Below are 22,068 nucleotides of genomic sequence, written 5' to 3'. Positions count from 1 at the left end.
TGCTCCAACCACTGGATCACATACACTCTCCTGTATGTTCACAGTTCTTTTAACCTTTGCAGGAGGAGAAGGAAGAGGGGAAAAGTAAACTTTCTGCCTTTCAATGATGCTCAGAGAGCTACCACTAAGGATTACTTGAAGAAATACGCATGCGATTTCCACAGTCAAGTAATTTTTGGCAGCAGTCTGAACCCCTTCAAACCGGAATGCTTCTGCAAGCAAGATCACACACGTGCCAGTATAAAATAAGGCAATTTATCATAACAGCCAAAAGAACTAGTACCCACCACACCAAGATTACTTGATAAATTTCCCATGTATGTCAATTGTTGCACGTATCTTCATGATATGTTAAGACATAAACAATAAAACCTGGAAAATTTATCCAGCAATAGGTTTTATGTTGCCACTGTAACATCCAAATTCCTTGACATTAAACTGCTAACAAAACTCTCATCCAAACATCCAGTATTTCTTACTTTTTGAGGGATGTGCATTTTGCTTCATGTCAACTTTTATTTTCTTTATGTTAACTTGTTTTAACATTTATTTTATTTGGATCTATATTGCAATTCTGACATGTGATTCCCCTTAAAATTTTTAGAGGCAGCCAAACAAAGACCTTAAGTACAGTAAGATGGCACTCAACTTACATTCCTTCCAAGCCCTTTAGACCACATAAAACACATAAGCTGAGACCTAGCTGTGGCTTTTCTTCAGCTTGTTGTGCCTGATTCTATCTTATTCTATTAACTTGAATGCAACATACAGGGCTAAGCTGAATATTTAGAGAAGCACAGGCAAGAAACATTTATTTTGCCCTTCCCAGGATGTGGAAGTTCCCTTAAATTAAACCAGTGCATCATTTGAAATAGTTCAACCCACTGACACTTAGGGAAGCAGGTCACTCTGTATTGGTGGAAGAGGCTACCTTTTCAGTCTGCGTCAACAGTCTCGGGCAAGAAGACTTACTATACTCTCAAATTTGCCATTAGACACGAAGAGGAGAGTGCTCCTTCTAGGAAGCCAGTTATCAAAGACCTTTTAATTGTACTAACCTGGCTCATTTTGCCTATGTATCATTCGCACCAACAGGAAACAGTTCCCCAGCAAATCAGAAGGAACAGTAACCTCCAACACAGGGGCATCAATAATCAGGAGGAGTTACGGCCTCCAGAGCCAGCACGGCACCTATGAACAAGGCTTCAGAGTTTAGGTGGTTTGTAGTTCAACAATACTGTATTTAAAATTCGTTTAACAGATGCAGCCGACTCATAGAGGAAGACTCGTTCCTCCTCTGCTCCGATTCCACCACTCTTCCTTCCCAAAAGTCTGCATAATGAAGCAGCTGTGGCCAAAGCACACATTGGTAAGTTTGTCTGACGGACACATTGGCTTCTCATTATTCAGGCAAAACAGATATGCTATACCTTCCGAAAAATTGTGAAATGAGTCATTGCACCCATTGCTTTGCAAAAATTACTTACATGATCTAATTTTCTTTTCCTTTACTAGGTGCTTAAAACTATCATAGCCTCTCCAATTTCTGCCTTATCTTAAGAGCACAGCTCTACAGGTGCAGTTACATCAGCTCTCTCTTCCTCCTTCTGGGCAAAGTTCTTGCACAGATCCACAAAGGGGGTTGATGGTTTAGCAAATTATTTTACTTCTGGAGCCAGAGGTAACTTAGCTACAAATTCACCATAAAAGCTTAAAATTAGCCACACCGCACCAGGGAAAATGTCCACCCAGCTCAGCCCTCTGTGTTCAGAAACCAGCGCTAGATTCTCCCTAGGGATCTGTACAATGGTACGCACACAGTGCTGCTTCCTAGGATAATCCTTCCAGCTCCAAAAAATTTCCAACTCTGACTTCTTGAATCAGAGGCCCTTAACAGACTTTATCTTCTATAAATTCAACCAGCCATTTCTCAAATCCATAATTAACATCAACAGCACTTAACACAGAGAGATCCACTGCTCAGCCGTGGACTCGGAAGATTCAACCACCTACTTCACGTACCTGGCACCTGCTACCTGTTGCTCCAACATCCCTTAATTCTTGTACAGAACAGTGAACGAAAATCACTTGCCATTCACCCCTTTTCTGCTGCTCACAACTCTACGTGCATTGATCATGTCTCCAGCTCAGTCCTCGCACCCCTAGCCCAAAAAGTCCTACTTAGTTGTTCCCTGTACAAAAGCTGTCTCACGCTTTGGATCATTCTGGTCACTCCCCTAGGAGCATCTTTCAGTTCTCTGGTATTTTATGACATGGAGGGGAACTAGCATTGAAGACAGTCTTCAAAAGCAAATGATTCATGTATTTAAAGAGTAGGATAATGTTTTCTTTTTAGTTCTTTTCTTAGTATAAATTTGGTTTTTGATCTAATGAGCACTGAGCAGATATTTTCATAAATTATTACAAACCTAAAAACTCAGACCTCAGTGGAAGTTGTCGGGTCACAGGGCATTATTTTATGTGTGAAGTTTAAAAGGGGTATAGACTTTGCACTCAGGAAAGGTATCGGTAATAAATGAAGCCCTCAACAACAAATCAAGTTTCCTACATGGCTCAACCATGATCCAGGAAGGGATCTTACTCCACAGGTTAACTAATCATACATGATGATCTACCCAGTACATTTGGGCTTTTCCACAGAATTTGCCAATGAGCTTAAAGCACAATGACCAACGACTTGTGAACGAGGCCCATCAAATTAATCTCCCATAAGAGCCAAGTAAATGTTTCCATCTGATGGATGATTCCCAATAAATTGCACTACCTTCATACATCTCAATCTCACCAGCAATGTCCAGATGCATCCAGTGGTTAACCTTTAAAGACATGCTTTTTCTCCCTAGAAACATTAGTTTACTAAATCAAGTTCCAGACTTCCAGGAGTTAGTATAGATAAGTGTCTTCCATTTTCCATATGCAGGAAATCTGTCAAACTACACCCAGCCTCAACCTGTCACACCCTCTTCTTAACAGACATTCTGCATTAAACAATATACAAACAGCAACTGCAAAATGCCACGTCACATACTGGCACAGCAGAATACTTACAAGTCAACCTGGATAAAATCCTATTTACAGGTCAGTCTGGATTTTATTTCAAATTGCTTTGGATATTATTCCAAGATCCAGAGGTAATAAAATTAAACATAGATTGTTCCGTTGTTTAGGGCTCACAGTTTTCAGTTCACAATGCTTTCACTGTGCTCTTCAACTGCAAGTTGAAGTAATTTCATTAGTGGAGGAAAGCATAAACTTAAGATGACAAGAACAAACCAAAGACAGAAGCAACTAGCTCAGGACCACAGGGCACCAGGATTTCAGTCCTGGCTCTGGCTGCAATGCCTCGTTGGTGGAGCCAAGCACAGCAACAACCCTGTTTGGATGCCTGCAGGAAACGGTAACTACTGGATGGAGGAACCTGAGCTTCTACCACTTCAGCTAAAATGATCATTCACATCCATTTGTTCAGGCAGTAGTAGAGCTACTGCGTGTTTCAGCACCAGAAAGCGTGGAGACTCGTGGTCGTGTAATCCAGACTAGACAGCACCTAATCTGGACTCTTTGGCCGATCCTCAGAAAGGAGTTGTAGCTTTACTATTCATGAGAAAGCAGCATATCACTGTCACAAACAATTCAGTTCCTATCCAGCACAAACACTGCATGAAGTTTCAAGTCAGTTTTGTTACATATTCAGTTTCACAAGTACCAAATAGGTGAAACACATGGAGTTCACAGTGGTACGTTCAAAGTTTCAATGTTAGTGGCAGGAGGCACTCGAATGCCAATGCACTGACTTGGAAAGGGAAATCTTCCCAGTGTCCTGCTCCAGAGCTGCGCGTGCTTTTCTTGGCTATTGAGAAACATGGGGCTTGTCACGATTAAGTTAGATTACTTAGATTTGAAAAAAGGAATCACTAGTAAAGCCACCTGCTTATGAACGTACCTTAACTCCTTCACGATCTAGAAGGCGTTTCTTTATGTTTTCACTAAGTTTGTTCTCTACACTTATGTCTACCCTTTAAAATACAGAACAAGTTCAATAATCATTAGTTTGTTTGCCCAAGTAAACCAAGACATACTTGTTTCCAGTTTTATCCATCTAGAAATGTCAAATGATTAAAAAAAAAAGAACAGATTAGGTGATCACAGGACAGCAATTTAGCAAAATTAAGTCATTACCAGGGTGCTCTTTCCTCCAGAGTACTGTTATCAAGGGAATACCATTTACAGTGGTGGATAACTGTTACAGGTTAAGGCTATAAGACTTGTTCTATACTACTTGTGGTTTATAAACTGATGACAGACACTGGGGTTTTCCTCACTTCCTTCATTTTCTCAAAATAATGGAGAAGGAGCCATTATTTGAGAGCAACCACTTCCTTCCCCAGGTCCATGTTTTCATCGGATGATGTTGCTAGATCCTGTCGAAACAGCCAAAAGGCACAAGGTGCCTGTTTCAAAGTGACTGAATCTTTCCCACACTCCTAACTGGAGATGTGTTGAATTTCCTAACAGTAATCATGAATCAAAGCAAAATGAAAGTGGCACTTAAGGAGTAACATTAAAATCTAACATAATGTGTTTTAAGACATTTTGCCCTCTTGTAATTTCTAAAAAAAAAAAAAAAATTAAAAAAATATTAAATTACTGAAGCTCCCAGCATCATATTGCATGAGGAAGCAAACCAGGTTCATTAAAACCAGAACACCTTGTGATAGACCAGATGTCCTGTTGGATTATTTGTTTAAATACGTTATATACTTAAAGAAATACTGATAATGAAACAAGCTTGGAACAAAAAGTTCCCAGTAAAATAATTCAACCTCAAGGAGAAGGTCCCTTTTTTTTAAAGAAATACATCAGCTGAAGAAAATAAGCCATTTTAAACATTGCATCATTTTTGTTATTTAACTTTAGGCAATAATCAATGAAATATAAAGACGGTTTTATGTAAATTTCTACCACAATATGAATGAGTTTCTATTAATTTTGTTTCCAGTCCATCTGATACATAACATCCAACATGACTCACAAATCAATTCAAATATTTACATTCCACCATTACAGCCTAGAGAGATAATAAACTCTGTGCCTATATTTAAACAAAAACAGGCTCCAATTTCTACAAGTTGTTACACATGAACAGCACCTTGGGGTTTGCACGGGTTTCTCAGCATGGCAAGGGACCTCCTTTCCCGCAGGGCTCAGCGTTTGCCCGCATTAGCCATCTTTAAGCACCAGGGCTCTCAAAACCTTGTGTGCCAAATACGTACAGGCAACTGTTGGATGCGTGATGCATCTTTATAGAGGTACTGAATGGAAAACTGGGAAGGAGAAGCAAACCACACCATCTGTATCTTACAGTCATCCATTCCTGCCTCCAACACTAGAGCAAGGAAGAATATTGAAAAGTGCAAGCTAAGTCAAAGAAATACGGAAGAGAAGAACACAACTATAATGAGAACTTCATGCAAAATCTAATAAATCTACATTAAGAGCATGAAAAGCTTACAGAAAATGCATCTGAAGAAGAAATATTTCCAACAAGTACTCAGATAAAGCAACATTAAGAACTCCAAGACAAAAACCTGTTGCGCCAAAATGCGTTAAAGTGCTTTTACCGTAAATGCACGGCATCTCGGCTGAGCAGCATACGGTTCCCAGGTGTACTGAATTTCCCTGCTACGACACTGACTTCTAATGTCTGTTATCTCATGGAGAATGTGTGCCTGTAAGCATCATTAAAATCATTCTAGCCTGCTTGGTTAAGTACAAATCCCAAAACTGAGCGGGTAAAGGGAAAGGCTGGAATGGCAGCACCTTGATCTAGTGTGTGGAAGAGCCAGTCTTGCTATCAGGACTCTCGCTCACAAACCAACAACAGCGAAGCAGCCTCTTGCGCCCAAGGGGAAAATAAAAGGAGTAAAAATCATCACAGCGAGTCTCCAGTACACACAGTATAAATTATCTTTACCCTGTTTTTGGAGAGGTTTCAGAGCAAATACATAGGCCCATTAAGACCGATGGAGACTTCTTGCACACCGCGATGCCTGCAGGATCCAGAACCCGAATACGTTAAGAGAGGCTGACTAAACTCACCAGTTTTTGTCCTGCGCTCCTTGCCCCAAGGAAAAGAATGCATGAATGTTATATAGTCCTGTATACCTTAGCAGACCTTAAAGTGTTTTACAAATAAGGCCAGTGATGAATGTCCGCTTTGCAGGTGGTGAAACTATGACAAAGTAACTTGCCCAAACTCATCCCACCAGGACAGCAGCAGAAACAGGAATAAAATTTGGGATTATCAGGACCCCGAGTAGTGCATTATCCACTAGGCAAAGTATCACAGGGCTTTATAAACGGAGCCTCGCTGCCAACTGCTTGGCTGAAGACTGTTTTCTGCAATTCACAAATCGATACCAAAATGGTTAGACATAGTTTAAATTGCTACAGATTTCAAATATATACCCACGCCAAAAGGTTCACCCCTTAAAGAAATAAGGAAAGAAGTTACAGATCTAATCTCTGTGCTCTGCAAAGATTCAGGCCGAAAGTTTTTATTCAGCTGCTCATAAGTGTGCTCCCACTGAAGATCCAGAGACACACAGGACAGTCTGCCCACAGGCGGCCAGAGATTAAGATGTAAATGCTACATTTTTTTAGATTAACCAAGCAGAACGTAAAAAAAACATGTCAAATAAAGTACTTCCACGTTTTTGCAGTTCACTACAACCTTTCGTTAAAAGGCAAGGTGCATCTGCTGACTATATGGCCCCTGGAGAGTAGCACAAGACGCATGCAAATTGCAACTCGAGGCTTGAGTTACTGTTCTTAAAACCTGCAGCACGATTACAAAGCCACCACCACATGCAGAAGGCAGCTGTAAAGTTGCATCTGTGGTTTTTAACTCAAAGCACACTTCTACTTGAATAAGGTAGTCTCCAGCTTGGTTTTATTCTAGATACCCACCAACTAGATGAGTCCAACTATTGACATTTATACCAGGGTATAAAATTTGCAGTTGAAATAAAGCTGTACACATGAATTTGAGGACAAAACTTGCAGAAACAGAAGCTCTTCACATGCGACTTCTTCTCACTGCTTCACCAGGAATAGTGCAGATATTACTCTGGAAATTTATCGTAAGTGGTATAAATACGTAACAGTGATGCTATCCCTGTACTTGCCATGCTAGGAAAGTATAGAGCTTTCTGTCAAGATATCAACACTTCATTCTGAAAGTGGTTTAGCTCACAAATCTCTAATAATCATCAGAAGAGTGGCAGACAGGACGCTATACAATTCAGGGAGTTGTTTTGAAAGTATTATCGGAAGAATCTTTTCCCCCCACGGCCAGCGACAGCACAGCCGACCAGTGCTGAGGCTTATTGCGTTTGGGGACTTCAATACCGGCCCCGAGTAAGGCGAGATCTGCGTGGCGAACGCAGCGCGCTGGCACAGGTCGGCCGTACGCCCCAGCCAGCGGGTACCTCCACCGCTGCGCGGAAGGCCCCTCTCCCTCTCGCACAGACTAGGCTCGATTCAAACCATCCCTCTCCACTTTCACAAGCACCAAGTTAGTTGCCCAACATTCGTGCCGGGCGGGTAAAAGCAGCTCGGGCTTCAGCTAACAGCACCGCACTCCTCCTGCAAAGCCGGGGCTCCAGCTGCCTGCACCCCTGCCCTCCCCGGCAAACACACGCTTCGCCAGACGAGACCCGTCCCGGCGAACTGCCGCCACCGCTCCGGCGCGGCCCCCTTCAGCCATCTTCTGGAGGTCGGACTGCGGCCGAGCCCCCTCGCCAGACCAACAGCGGTTCGGAAATCGCGCTTCTCTAGAAATCCCGGTTTCGTTTTCGCACCTCCAGCCCCCGGCGAGCCTCCCAGCCCGCTGCCTCCGCGCCAGCCCACCGGGACACCCCGAGGGGGGTGAGAACCTGTTGCTCCCCGCTCCCGCCCGCCCCGCGGCACCTGCCCGCCGCCCGCCCCGCGTTCGCGCCGGCCGTTCCCCGAAGCGGCGGGACCCCCGAGCACGCCGCGGCCGCCCCACAGACTGCGAGGCGGCAGCTACGAACGGCTCCAGCGGCCCCGGCTCCCGCCCCCCCCCCCCCTCCCCGGCCGCCCCTCGCCCGCGTTCAAACTCACCCCACGCGTGTGCCGCGCCCCGGCCCCGCCGCCGCCTCCCGGCCCCCAGGCCGGCCCCCGCTCGCGGCCCGCTCTCCCCCTCCGGTAGCCCCCGCCGCACCTGCCCGCCCGGCCCCGCGGCACCTGCTGCCCGGCGGCGCGGCCGGCCGGCCCTCACCATTGTGGTTGACCCAGGTCGGCTTCAGGAGCTTCATTGTTCCCCGCCCGGGGCCCCCGCCGGCCTCCGCCCTCGGGACCCCAGGGCGGCTCCGCCCGGGCTGCCTCCGCGGCCGAGCGAGCGGCGGATCTCAGCGGCCGCCGGCCACCATGGGCCCCCGCCGCGCGCCGCTCTGCCCGCCCCCTCCGCCGGCCGGAGCCGCCTCAGCGCCGCTCCATGCCCCGGCGCCGCCCGTGCCGCAGCCCCCGCCGCCCGGCCGCATCCCCCGCTCGGCTCCCGGCGGCTCCCGGCAACGCCGGAACTCGGCGCCTGGCAACCGCCTAACCGGCCCGGCGGGAAACAGCCGCCCCCGAGTCCCGACGTTCCCCTGCCTCAGCCGGCGGGGGGCGAGATCCCGCGAGGCGCCGCCGCCCCGCCTCCAGGGCGGGCGGGAGGGAGCGGCCGAACGGCCGGGCGCCCCCTGCTGGGCGGAGCGTGGCGATGGCGGCGGGGCGGGGCGCGGGCGGGGCGCTGGGCGGGGCCTTCCCCCCACGGCCGGGCCGCAGTAGCGTGGCGAGCCTGGGCGGAACGATTGTGGGTCAGAACAGGAGACGGGGCAGGCAGCGCGTAGTCGGCGGGGAGTGCGGGTGCACCGCTGGCGCCGCCAGGGAGCCATGTTGGCGGCCGCGGTGCGGGCGAGCCGGGGGCTCTGCGGCGTCTGGGCAGCGCCCGGCGGCGCCCGGCTCAGGTAGGGCGGGGAGCCGGGCGGGAGCGGCTTTCCGGGTCCGTCTATTGCGGCCACCCTGCCCCGGGCCCGCGGGGAGGAAGCCCATCGAAGCGCCCCTTGCTCGGGGCTCCCGCCTCGCTCTCTCTTGGGCCCTGGGCCTGGTCCCCTCCCCGGGGCTCTCCCGGGGCTCCCTCGGCGGCCTGGGCCTGCGCTCCGGGGTCGGGATGCGGTGTGTGTGTGGGCGGGCCTGGTTCTGCGCCCTGAGAAGCCGGTGCGCGGGCACCTGGGCCGGTTCTCTCACTCGTGACACCCTCTGAGAAACGGCATCGCTCTCCTAATCGGAACGGAGGTGGCTTTGCTTCTCCAAATCAGCGCTTCAAAGGGACCATTATCGGAGATTAAGAATAAAATTACTCTAACCTATTCATAGGCTTAAAAAACGTGTCTGCTTCACCCCTCGGTACCCTGTGGATTCGCAACGCTCAACAGCCCCCATTTTGTGTTTGGTTACCTTGGGAAAGAGTTTTATCATCTCTGGACGAATGCTGTCATGAATTAAGTAGCCAAAAATGATTCGAAACTCATCATTGTAACTTATGACCAATAAATAGCTCTTGTATTCTGCGCAATGTCATCCAAATCAGTTTCTTCTCATGCTTTGTGTTCCGTTTTCCTCTTAAGTTCTTGGCTGCCCCAGATGGTTCCGTTCCGAGGAAGCCACTGGCAGACGTCCCTGCTGGCGTTCAGGGCATCTCTCCCTGTGAGGTGAGTGCAGCTTCCACCAAGTTACATAGAAGTGTTTTCATCCTTAGGCAAACACAAATTTTCCCAAGTCCAAATTAACTTTTAACTACAGATGTTTGCTTTTAAGTAACTATACATAAAAGTAGTTAAGAACCGTTGGCGTCTCGCAGAGAGTTCAATGGTAACCTATACAATTATCGCCTGTGTGTAGTATTTGCTTCCTCGACTGCAGAACGTGGTTGGAGATGTTCAGATTTAAGCTGTGCTCCAGAATTCCCTTTTGAGCAACAATGGAAATGAAAGCCTAGCTGAACCGAAAATACTTTACTGTAACGTGGTATACTAGACAGCCAGCATTTACATATATGTTATGTAATTTATGTCGTGTTTTGTTTTGATGTAACTAGATTTAAGATGTCCTGGTAGCTATTAGGTACCATTAGAGAGACTGTTTCTCACCATAAAGGTTGTTTGTTCGATCTGCAAGGCAGGAATGATAGCCCACAGGTCTGCTGTGAGGAGTACTTAGTGTTTGTGGAGTATGGCCTGTGTTACCTTGAGTATACTCGATCTGCGTGGAGAAGTACAACAGAAGAGTAATATCTGCACCTTGAATTTGGTTACAAATGTGGAAGTCTTAAAAGCATGTGTAAAACCACTCACTCTCTTCTTTAATGAGATGACAGGAGTATTTGCAGGTAAACCTGTTACTTGCTCTGCTGCACTCTGAGCTAGTACAAAACAATTCCAGTTCAATTTTTGTGGAACTTCCTCAGGTCATTCTGATGTTCAGCAGAAAATTAGAGGTTGCTTTTTCTCAGGCAGGTACAGTTTTCTCTGCAGAAAATCTCACAAAACATACTACCATCTCCTGGAAAATATGTTACTTGAATAAAGCTAATAGCTGAGACTTCTATTAGGGACCAAATTAAGGAATGGGAAGGAACAGCCTTTAGAAAAGTAAAGTGGAAGTGAACGTTGCTGCTGTTGAATTAAATGACAAAATGTCTTCTTTCATTCATGTAATTATTTCCCTTGTAGAGCACAACCAAAGAAGAAGAAGAAAGTGGATGTAAAGAGAGAGCAAGCACAGAAGGATCGTATGAAAAAGAAGATTAAAAAGCTTGAAAAAGCTGCCCCAGAAATGATTCCAATTGAAGATTTTATAACACCACTTAAGTACTCAGATAGCAACAGGTAAGGAAGACTGTCTCTCACCACGTGCTTGCATTCATGCTAGGAACGCTTCTAGTTTCTTTCTCTTGCAGTGTAGTGCCAGCTGTGGTACAAAACCTTATCTACTTCTACCAGGACAAAAATGTGGGAAGCAAATTTTATTTGCTTCTGCTAAAAGTAGTGAAAAAATAGTAACATCAATTTCCTGTAAAAATGACCATGGAAAACCTCACAGACATTGCACAAATGGCATGTGTTCTCTGGGGTTGGGGGAGGGGGGAGTTGTTGTTTTTGGGGTTTTGTTGTTTTGTTTTTAAACTTGCTCTTTGGGGTGCAGGCTATTTCTCTATGACAATGTTATCTTATTCTTTATCAGGGTGCGAAGTCTTGTGCCTCTGTCATTTGAGGAGACTGAAAGAAGAGTTTTACTTTTGAAAAAGTGGTGTTTGTTTAAGCAGAAACAAGATAATGCAGAAAAGAAAGCAATTCAGAGCCTTGTAGAAGCTCAGCAAGAGGCACTAAAGGAACTGCGCCTTGAATCTGAGGAGTTGTACCAGGCAGCAATCAGACGAGATGAGGGGCTTTTCCCCTTTGAGAGAGATGGACCTAATTATACCCCACCCCTTCCTGGTTACGATCCTCCTGAAGGAAAATGTGTTGATATCACCAAAGTGTACACACAGTGATGGAGGAGTTTGCTGTTCATCTGGCATGAGCTACTGAGCCAAACGAAGGAGGAAAGCATGGAATAAGAATAAACAATTTCTTCTGCAGGTTAAAACACTGTAGGTGCATGACTGTAAAAAAACTCAACATATGAAGTATCTGTTTGTTTGGGTTTTTTTAAACGGCTATCTAGGCAGGAAGATGCCCAACAAAACTACACTACCTTATACTTGTGCCATGCTAGAACATGACAAAGAAGTAGTATTTCAGAGTATTTTCTCTTTCTGGGCTATCTCTCATTCCTCCGTGCACTCCTGAGCAGCATTTTTTTGCTCTGCATAAAGCATAGCTTGGAATATTCCTGTGCAATGAGGAAAGAACGTCACAGTCATCAGATCAGAGTCTGTACTATAAGGGAGATAGCAGCTGACTGTTTACTGTCTTTCTTTTCAGACCTCAGTGAAGTACTTTTGCACCTATGAGGGAAAACAGATGGAAAACGTACTGTGACAAAGCCAAAAGTTAAGGTGGTGGTTGTGTGGTTTTTTTAATATTGCCATAGAACTATTGTAACTAAGTTTCTATGGGTTTGCCCTAAAACAAAACAGATCTCTCTTCATTCATTTAAACCTTTATTTTTGTAGCAGTTTTGAGTACTGCCATTGACACACACCACCAAGAGCAGTTCCACAAATGGGCAGGGTTGCCGTTTCAGGGTCTGCAGCATCATCCCACCAGGTGAGAAGCTCTTAAACCATGAATCTGGAAAATGCCTTTCAAATACCAGTGGTTGTGATTGTCCTGAACTGGCAGGGAGGAGTCCCAGCTTGCTTTTGCTTTCCCATTTGGCAGGCTTAGGGCAGGTACCTTGTTCCAAAAGTGTGCAACACCGGCTGGTAGGGAAAGAGGTCCTTGTCTAGCAAGAGGAGCTAGATTATGTATTCACTAATTTGGGAGTTGCCTGCCAAGTTGCTGCAATTAAATCCTAAAGTGTAAGACAGCAGTAAGAGACCAGAATCAAATTAAGCACCTCGATTCTCACTTTAAAAAATATTGGGTGTTTAAATAAACTCTCAGTATTTTTGAATGAGTACTTAAGTATTGCAGGGCAGAGCTACAGTTGTATAATTTCAAGATTACATGGAAGAACAAAAACCAGCATAGTTCTGTGTTGTGTATTACATTACTGACCAAACACAGTAAAACAGCCTTGCTAATTTGGTTTGTCTTCATCAAGTGGAAGATACCAGTCTGGTGGCGGGCTCTTCCTGAGCGTCCATACTGGAGCGTATTTCTGTTGTTCCATAACTCGAGCTCTTTCACTCTTGCACAAAGCTTCCTGAAATACAGAAAAAAGATATTACCATGATAATGTTGGATGTTCCAGCCTTACAGAGCTTATTTCCTGCTATTGACTATTTGAGATAAAATGAGGAACAGAAATGTATCACACTTAAATAGAAGTGCCAAATGCTATCCAAGTAAGCCAGGATACAAGCTTTTAACTATGGCACACTTAAGATTTTGCCTCTGACTCCTTCATTATGAAGAAAACTACCGCTTGTGTGCTACCCTCCCTGACAGAGTTGTCCTAGTTGGCTGAAAGGATGAGTTGCGCTGCAGTCTGTGCTGAAGGGCTCTCGACTTTCAGGGTTCACGGGGCTGCGGCCAGGAGCGTTTCTGGACACCCCAGGAATACCTTTTGCCTGGAACGTGGCAGTAATGGAAATCAAGAGCTTTTACAGCGGAACACGGGCAATACTCCCGCTGGATGTTAAGACATGCCCACCTGCACCCCAAGCGGACGCCTCATGTTCCAGCCCCTCCCCGTCGAGTGTCCGCCGACACCGCCCGCCCGCGGGGTCTCTCTCCCACCAGCACCGGCCTACAGAGAGCCCCGGGCACGGGGCCCGGCCGGGACTGCGACCGCTGCTACCGGGCGTCGCTCGCTCCCGAAGCGGGAAGGAGCAGGCGGGGGGCGCGGGCGGTACCTGCGCGGCGGCGGCGCGGCCCCTCTCCCAGGCGCGGCAGGCCTCGTAGTCGTCCCGCCAGCGGCCGCAGGCCGGCAGCTCCCCGTGCGCGTAGTAGTGGTGGAAGGCGTGCCGCAGCCCGCGGCAGTGCTTCCACTCCCACCAGTAGTCCTCGCACGACCGCGGCGGCTGCGGGCAGACAAAGAGGCCGGGCTGAGCCGCGCCACCGCCCACGGCCCGGCCGCCCTCAGCCCCCGCCGCCTCCCGCCCCGCTCACCCGCCAGCTCTCGCCGCCCGCCATGCTGCCCTCCGCCCGAGGGCCACCGCCCCGCTACCAATCCCCGCCGCGCTTTGCGAGGAGACCCGCGGGTCCGGCCAATGGCGAAGCGCGGCACAGACCGGCTGCCTCGCCGCCCCGCCCACGGGCCTGCTAGCCAATGGCTGCCTGCGGGGCGGGGCTGCCCGGGTAGCACGTCACGCCCATGGCCCCACCACCCCCCTCAGAACAACTTGAACCCCAACTCCCCCAACGCGCCCCTCTTCCCGGGGGGAAAAAAGCGCTGGCGCCCCGAGACAGCCCCCACACCTTTTTTTCCTGAAATCAGCACACCAGGGAGGCACGGTGGTTACCAAGGAACCTTTACTCGGCCTTTCAGGAGGGAGCAGAGGGGGTTCACCCCGTTACCCATCTAAAGGCTCCGCGACCACGCAGCGGCACTCGAAGGGACGCACAGGTTATTACTGACACCGCCATTCCAACACGCAAGACGCCGGAGCTTTGGGCTCCCTCCCCGGCACCAGGCAGAGAAGCTGACTCTGGCCTCTGCTACACCCAGTAGATTGCTACAGCACGTTACTGTATCTGAACTATTAAAAGGCATGTTGTTAATTATCAATATAAAAAGCCATTCCAGGGGGATTGCTTAGAAGGACTTACAACCCAACACCTGAAGCTAAGATCAAGGAGACTCCCTGCACAAAAGTCCTGAACACCGCAGTGTTAGCCTTCATTTGCAACACAGCAAAAAGCTTACCTGAAATTGTGGCAAAAATACATAGAGAGGAAGGAAAGTATCAAGCACAGAGCAACATAAGACCATCATCACTCAGGATCTAAGAGGGGAGGATGTAGGCTAAGAACTGGACCTTTTAGTAAGGTAGACCTTGTTGGTTTTACTTCTCAGGTTTATCCAATATACTGTCCCTCTTTACAACATATACAAAAAGCTCCTTCAGAACTTAATTTTCAAATGAAAATTAAGACAGTCTGACAGCTCCGGTTTTAAATATGAAACCAAAACCAGTAAAAGTGTTCCTGTGTTGCAAAAAGATCTCTCGTCTCAACTGCGATAACTAAGATCCAATATGCTGCAATTGTTATTTTATTTTCCTCCTAACTGACTAAAGGTACCACAATTTAGGGTTTTCTTCCTTTTTTGCGCAGGGACTGGCCTTCTCCTGAAAATGCAATAAACCGGCTTCCAGATTCATCCTGCAAAAAGGAAAGAGGGAAAAAAGGTTGTTACCTCTTTGCTCACTGCTTGTGTGTGATGAAAACTGAATGATCATTAGAACATTCCATCAGAGCAGCAACTGACTGTAGACATTTCACATCCTTAATCTACACAATAACCACTTTCTTCTTGAAAATAAAATATGAGCATTTCAGTGACCTTTCAGTCAACTGAAACAAGTACGCACTGGCTTATTAAACTTATACCAGGGCAATCTTTTTACATCAGTAAGCAAGGACATCGGAGATTGCTTTCACCTAACTCAAACCACTTTTTAACAGAACTGTGCTGTGAAAAATCAAGTATGGCGAGAGGAACCACAAACTTGGATAGCGGTTCTAATTCTGGGCAAAACTGGGAAGGATCCAACTTTATTTACCTCTTCGACTTTCTTAACCAGTGGACGTGAATTTCTAATGAATGTGATTCTACCAATCTTGAAGTCATAGTTGGGTATTCCTCTGGAAAAGAAGCATACAAATAATTATGAAAGAAGTTTTATACCTGCCACCCGATTGAACACAGTGAGACCTATGTCTGTCAGTATTGTACTAACACTGGCTGCGAATTTTCATTACCAAATCACACTAGAGTTAAACCTCTGAATGATTTTCTGAAGATAGGCATACATTGTGTGAAGTAAACAAACAGATACTGGAGTTGCTGTAGAAGCTTGGCTGTGGGCGTATTTCCACATAGCCCATGGTTTCCACAGGGCCACGGACACGCTTTTCCACAAGGGTTCAAGTTTTATTGTGAGAGGTGTAAATGACAGACCACCAGAGGAACCACCCCCCTGCACAATTCCACTAAGTCTGAATTTTCTTAATTTCTTTCTAAGAAAAAAAAAAAAAAACCAAGCCAACAAACCCACACATAGCTTGGCTTTGGTTATTCACTCAACTCAAAAAAGATTTCATTCGGCACCAAATCTCACTTTAGTGCATCACTCAATTCAGCCCAGCCTACACCTCCCTACTTGTCTTCTATAGAACTAGAGTTGATCGAGTGAATTTTAGCAACATTAATTTAGGATCTGCATCTTAAGTAGTCAGTGATATCACAGTCAGTCTAGAAGATTAGACTATTTATTTTCTAAATGCAAACTTACAACCAAATTAGCTTGTTTATATTGCAGGAGCAGGGAAAAAAAACCCCAAACCTCAGGTCAAACACTGATCCTTCACTTGCTGACCAGTGAATGAAACAGACATACCTTCGGATGTCTCCTGGTTTAATTGGCGATGGACTAGGCTCAACACCTTTCTTCTTGCCATCCAATCTGTTCCCAGAACCAGAGAATGCCTATGTATACATAACGAGTTTTAATTTAACTGTATCTTGTATTTGAAAGCAGACTGCACAGGGATACTATATTCTGTAAAAGCTTACTATCATTTTTTAGTTAATTATTCGATTCAGCATGTTTCTTTCTAGTACATATAAGCTGATGAACCCTGGGTGTAGGAGCATGTTTTGGTCTGCCATTTATAGATTGCCCTCTTAAGGACAGCAAGTCCTACCGTTACTGGCTGTAAGCACCACAGAACATTCACAGACACTTGCCAGTTAAATGACAAGCACCTCTAAGAACAGGTACCAGCATTTTGCAGTTGTTTGGAATAGCTTTCCCTCACCATTTTACAACATTCAGAAACCAGCAGAAATAGGGGACTTACACGAAATCCTATGTCACTCACATATCCACTATGGTCTGCTTCAACATCCTGTGAGGGGAAAAAACAAGCTAGTTAATCGTGTTCGTGTTGTGATATGCAGAACACATCAAAACAGTTCCACATATTTCTGACCAAAGAAAAAATCAGAACAATCCCTTTCCGAAATCAACAGTTGGTAAACAACTGTATTCTAAGTAACACAAGCAAAAATGTCTGGTAAGTAAAGTTTAGTCTTAAGAAATTGTTTCAGGAGAAGAAAATTATGTTGGCCCTCACTGCTCTATCACAATCAAGGCCAACTTCTAGGGAACACACTTTGGAAGAACAGAAGCTTAACGTACTGTGGTCTCTTCATGTTGTGCACTTCTTTCTGGTTCTTTGTACCCCAAAGGAGCATCAAAATCCACCTATTTACACAAGAAGCATGAAAATAAGCATGATTGACATTTTTCTTTTAATCGTAAGCTTTATATTGCTATTCCTCAAAACTCCACAAACTATCACTCCTCTTTGATCTAGAAAGATCTGATGTTTGCTTGTTAAACATTTTAACTCAGAACTAAAAAGACTAAGCCTCCCAGGAATGAGTCTTAGCATGTAATTGAAACAGAGCAGTAAAACAGCACCCCGCAATATCACTAGAGTCTGAATCAAGACAAAAGTGTTAAATAAAACTCAGATTATAAAACACATTGAAGCTAAACACTAAATTCTAGCACTACAGTCACCTGATGGTACATAAGTGCAACTCACTCGTGGTCACAAAGGTACATGGGGTACTCTCAAATGAGTCATCTTCCCTATCCAATCTGATTTTACCTTTCCTGCAGCATCAGAGGTGCCTAGTGTGCAGCACTATCACTGAATGAGATGCCCTCTCCTTTTGGGAGGACACAGTAAAAACAGACTTTCCACATCAGCTTTAACTTACATTCATATCGCATTCTATGATGGACACGGCCTTATCCGGTTTGGTCTCCATTACCCGAAGCTCGTAGATCTGAAATAGCAATGAATATTTTAAGCTCGCACATGAAGGAGTTCAACTTATGTATAAGAAAAGCGTATCTCAACCTTTCCCTTCAGATAGCTTGAAGAAAATTGAAATAAGTGCACTTTATGTTGAGGACTGGATACTGCAGGGTCTCTACACAACTTGAGAGCACGCATTTTTAACTTAGAAGACTGCTGTATGCTGGAGCTAAAGAAACTAGCTTTTACTGTACCTTAATCTGTATTTTTGAAAACAAGTTGTGAATTTAGGATAAATTTTGTCCCTTGACTTGCAAAAACATCAACTGCACAAAACTTTATTTTCTCCCGAGTCAAAAACAAGTCTAAACAGCCACTAAGGAGAAGACTTAACTGAACCCTTTTTTCCTCCAATAGAAAACCAATTGCAAAACCTACCATCTGGGATTACCTGTCAATAGCAGCGCACAGCTCCATGTTGATTGTTTTAGCACCAACATCCATCAAATGTGCAAGTGTGCTGCCAGAAATACTCATCTATAAAAATCTATTCACAAGATGTAGTCAAAGTACTTATGTGGTCACAATCTACTGAAATACGGCAGACTTTTTTCACATGGGGCAAAATTATTTCCTCAAATGGATGGTATCCAAACAAAACTCGCACAGACTGGTGTTGTATACTGTACCTTTTCATTGTAGTTGATGGCAATAACATCCCCAGTAGTTAGACAAGCGAAGTTTCTCAGTGCATTTTCTAATCTTTGGAGTATGTTAAGATGAAACATTTGTTTTCAAAGCAACATCAAAGCTTTAAAGTTACTATGTTATAAAACTCTCATCCTTGGTCTCTCAAACATGGTTTAAAAGTCGTCGGTACTGTAGACAGCCTTTTAGTAAACATTAGGGTGCACAAGTTCTTCTAAGGGACGCTCAAACTCATTGGACTTTATGACAAGATTCATGCTTCTGCACTCCAGGCTACACTTTGTACCAGCAGTTGGCAACATCTCTGTACATACGTACATACGCTCTCCATCCTTTTTGTTTTCAGAAGGAGCAGTAGTAGTTACCCACTACTGGAAGAGTATGATTCACACTGAAAAGCTAGCTCTGCTTCATCATTCCAATTTGGGAAAAAACTTTTGTCCCCTGCTCCATAATTGAATAGGAAGGATACACAGCTTTGGGATTGGTGATGTCAAGAAAATCTGGACTCTGTGGCTGAAATTTTGAGTAAGTAGCAACTTGAAGATTAACGCTCTCCACTTGCACCAGGCCTCCTTCTTCCAGCAGCAAGTTCTGCATCATCTGCAAGAATGAAAACAAAGATACAAACCACTATCAACATGACCAATGTTTTTAATTCTCTTCCCTTGCGTATACCTATTTTCGATGGGGCCACCATCTTCCTTGAAATGCACCAGTTTACCATGGTTTAATTTCAGGAAGAACAGTCAGGTGCATCTTAAAAAGCAGTCTACTTGCTTACTTAGTTAAGCTCTCATGGAGGGAAACCTGAGCTGTGACCGGAAACTGCTGTAGGAACACAACTAGCAAAGGCACACACTTTCAGGAAACACTTCACCTCTTTAATATTAAACTGGCAATTCAATAATCCTACTCTTCAGGTTTTGACAGTTCAGCATGAAACAACTCACCCAGTGTGGAAGGTAACATATGCCCTCATCAGCCACAAATTCAAGCACTCCACAGTGCGTCATTCGGTCTGAATTTTTATTGGTCAGCTTAAACAGCATCGGGTAAGTAATATTAAGTCGGCCTGATGAGAAAGGAGAAAAAAATCTTATTTGTTAAAAGCCACTAATACATTTCTGAAGCTTTCAGAGATTGAACATCAGCAAGAGAATGGGCCAGACTATAGGAGGGGATTCCCCTCAGACCCTTATCCCAATCGGTCAAAACTACAAATCCAGGAGAGAAGGCAGATGGACGAATACTGTATTGCCATTGCAGTTACAGCTTTAAATGCCCCTCCAACATTTCCCCAAGCTCAGAGATGAGCAGGTAGTGGGTATTAGCAGAGAAATCTACTACTGTTATGTCCTTGTGCTATTATCAGTTAGCTCCTACCTAATGAATTTGAACAGGCCCTGCCTATTTTAAAATTAAATCCCAACTAAACTAATTTGTCAAAGAAATTCTATTAAGGCTAGAACTCAGAAGGGGGGAAAAATCCTTAGTTAAAAAGGCCAATAAAGACCATTTATTCAGTTATCTTTCCCCATTTCAAAGTTAATTATAATTTATTTTGTCTTTAAAATAAATTTTGTTCCAGACAACAGCATCCAGAACAAGCAGGTTGAGATTAAGAATTTACTAGATTGTAACCATTATACTGAGTACACAATTAATAGTTAATAAATATTGATTCATGCGTCACGTAGCCCAACACTTCAGATGTCTGTACTTGAAGAGAGACAAGCCCCATTAATTCTGACAGACAAAATATTTCTAAAATACATCTTTTGAACTAGTCTCAATATATTCTCTATTTAAGTCAGATTTCAATACATAACTAAAATAGCATAGTATTTGCTTACGCATTTGCTCATATCTCTAATGTTGTTATTCCAGAATAAAATATTCACTTACTGAGTTGATCCAAAGCTGATGGTGGCATAATTACTGCAGAAATCAATAAGAATGTAAGATTAGGAAAAGTATGACTGTACAAAGAGTACATAACATACAATCTTATCCTTCCTTTCTTTAAGGCCTCCTGTAAGGAAAGGAGATTCTAAAAATCTCCTGCAAATTCATTTTTGAGCGAGAGATTTCAATAGAATTAGTCATGACAAATATACGTACTAGCATGGAGATTTCAGAATTTAATCAGAATAAAAGAGAAGACAAGGTTTTACAATACCTAGTCCTAAAAAAAATGTTTCCTAAAAGTAATTTTATTTGTTTGGGCTTACAGGTGCTCTTAAATCAATACGAACTCAAAACGACATAGCATTAGTCTGACAGCCTGAAAATTAAGTTGGCTGATCTATTCTCTGTTCAAGCTAAGGGAGGTACAACAAGGAGGGGAAAAAAGTCCTTAATCATAAATTTCCATAGCTCATAATGGGCCAAAGATTTTAACAAGAGACTTTAAAAAGAGAAGAATGTCTTCTTCTAACGCTCATAAACCAGGACTCACTCGGTAAGTTTTTTAATTACACACTAATGCAATAAACCCCTCCTCTTTCCTTCTTAAAGCCCCACCCAGGGTCCTCTTCTAGCTCCAACCACAACGCCAACGGTACGCCTCCGTGCTGTTCAACAACGTTTCTGCAGACTTGGCCAAAAGCTGTATTACTTGACATTATTCACAAACACTCTTCCAACAGGTTATTAGTCAAAATAAAACATGCACATACTCTTCCCGCCTTTCTCCACATCTGACCTGTCATTAGGTCCAGCAAGCATGGATACCGAGAAGCAGCGGTATTGGGTTGAGAAGCGGTTCTGGAAAACCCGAGGAATGGGGTGATCAAACATATTAAAAGAGAACTAGAGGAGAAAAAAAAAAACAAACCACAAAGAGTGTATCAATAGGCATCTACACCATACCGAAGGGTTACAGCACCCACTGAAGTCTCCTGAGGCTCAGCTAAAACTACGCTGAGGAGCCGTACTGTTCATTGCCCTGCCAACTGAGCCGCCCCGCTGTTTTCATGCGGCGTAAGCGCTGCTCGGGGAAAAGATCTGCGCGTCAAGCGCTGCGTGGGGAGACAGAAAATGGCAGCACCGCAGTTCCAGATCACGCTTAAAGCAAGGCTGGGCTGAGCAACCGGCCCCCGAGCGCCGGCGGCGCTTCGCGGAGCAGACGCCGACACCCGCCGGCCGCGGACGGCCGCCCGCCCTCAGCCTGGCGCTCCACACCAGCGTCGCTATTCGCCGGCTTCGAAAACGGGCTTTGGCCAGCGGGCACCGGCGGGGGGAACCGCCGCGGCAGGCGAAGGAACGCGGGGCCCAGCCGCCCGCCCACCGTGACTCGGCACTTCTCCCGGCCGCCCCCCGGGCCTCACCATGGCGGCGGCGCTGAGGCGCAGAGCGGCAGCGCTCGAACTCTCCACAGGAATCGGCGGGGCGCGGGAAAGCGAGCCGGGCCGGGCCGGGCTGAGCCGCTCTCTCGCCTGACGGGGCTCTGGCCGCCGCCGTGGGCCCCACCCCACGGCCCTCCCACGCCGCGCTGCCCCTCCCAGCGTGCCGCGCGGCGCCCGCCTCCCGGGCAGCCATTTCGTGTGAGGGCGGAAGGCGGGATCTCGCAGCCGCCGACGTGGTCATTGTGGAAGGCTTTTCTGGC

General features: G+C 45.6%; 4 protein-coding genes across 5 annotated transcripts in view; 1 reads left to right on the top strand and 3 right to left on the bottom strand.

Annotated features, from left to right (window-relative positions):
- Positions 1-8,686, bottom strand: part of HIRA (histone cell cycle regulator) — a 39,008-nt gene extending 30,322 nt beyond the window's left edge. The window contains exon 1 of the mRNA XM_075769578.1: positions 8,324-8,686. Coding sequence (XP_075625693.1) covers positions 8,324-8,360 — 37 coding nt within the window. The 5' untranslated portion in view covers positions 8,361-8,686. The remainder of the gene's footprint in view (positions 1-8,323) is intronic.
- Positions 8,687-8,854: 168 nt separating this feature from the next.
- MRPL40 (mitochondrial ribosomal protein L40) lies at positions 8,855-11,773 on the top strand. The gene is made up of 4 exons (XM_075769585.1): positions 8,855-9,050; positions 9,711-9,794; positions 10,815-10,970; positions 11,326-11,773. The coding sequence occupies exons 1-4, from the start codon at positions 8,977-8,979 to the stop codon at positions 11,633-11,635; spliced, it is 624 nt and encodes a 207-aa protein (XP_075625700.1). The 5' UTR covers positions 8,855-8,976; the 3' UTR covers positions 11,636-11,773.
- Positions 11,774-12,234: 461 nt separating this feature from the next.
- C17H22orf39 (chromosome 17 C22orf39 homolog) lies at positions 12,235-14,120 on the bottom strand. Of its 2 annotated transcripts, XM_075769587.1 has the most exons (4): positions 13,863-14,120; positions 13,607-13,774; positions 12,807-12,954; positions 12,235-12,508 (listed from the first exon to the last, which is right to left on the bottom strand). In XM_075769587.1, the coding sequence occupies exons 1-3, from the start codon at positions 13,884-13,886 to the stop codon at positions 12,829-12,831; spliced, it is 318 nt and encodes a 105-aa protein (XP_075625702.1). In that variant the 5' UTR covers positions 13,887-14,120; the 3' UTR covers positions 12,235-12,508; positions 12,807-12,828. The 2 variants fall into 2 exon arrangements, with proteins under 2 accessions (XP_075625702.1, XP_075625701.1); XM_075769586.1 differs by having other exon boundaries at positions 12,235-12,954; positions 13,863-14,117.
- Positions 14,121-14,208: 88 nt separating this feature from the next.
- On the bottom strand, positions 14,209-22,064 carry UFD1 (ubiquitin recognition factor in ER associated degradation 1). Its single transcript, XM_075769584.1, is given in 13 exon segments — positions 14,209-15,077; positions 15,479-15,560; positions 16,316-16,404; positions 16,779-16,826; positions 17,120-17,185; positions 17,710-17,778; positions 18,440-18,512; positions 18,931-19,061; positions 19,412-19,533; positions 20,367-20,399; positions 21,166-21,272; positions 21,791-21,803; positions 21,806-22,064. Coding segments are annotated over 13 exon segments (1,152 nt in total). The 5' UTR covers positions 22,050-22,064; the 3' UTR covers positions 14,209-15,002.
- Positions 22,065-22,068: the final 4 nt, after the last annotated feature.

The sequence above is a fragment of the Balearica regulorum genome, chromosome 17 (assembly GCF_011004875.1).
Source record: "Balearica regulorum gibbericeps isolate bBalReg1 chromosome 17, bBalReg1.pri, whole genome shotgun sequence".
Taxonomy (NCBI): Eukaryota; Metazoa; Chordata; class Aves; order Gruiformes; family Gruidae; genus Balearica; species Balearica regulorum.
The sequence above is the reverse complement of the archived record's forward strand: the minus strand, read 5'-3'. Positions and strand labels throughout refer to the sequence as shown.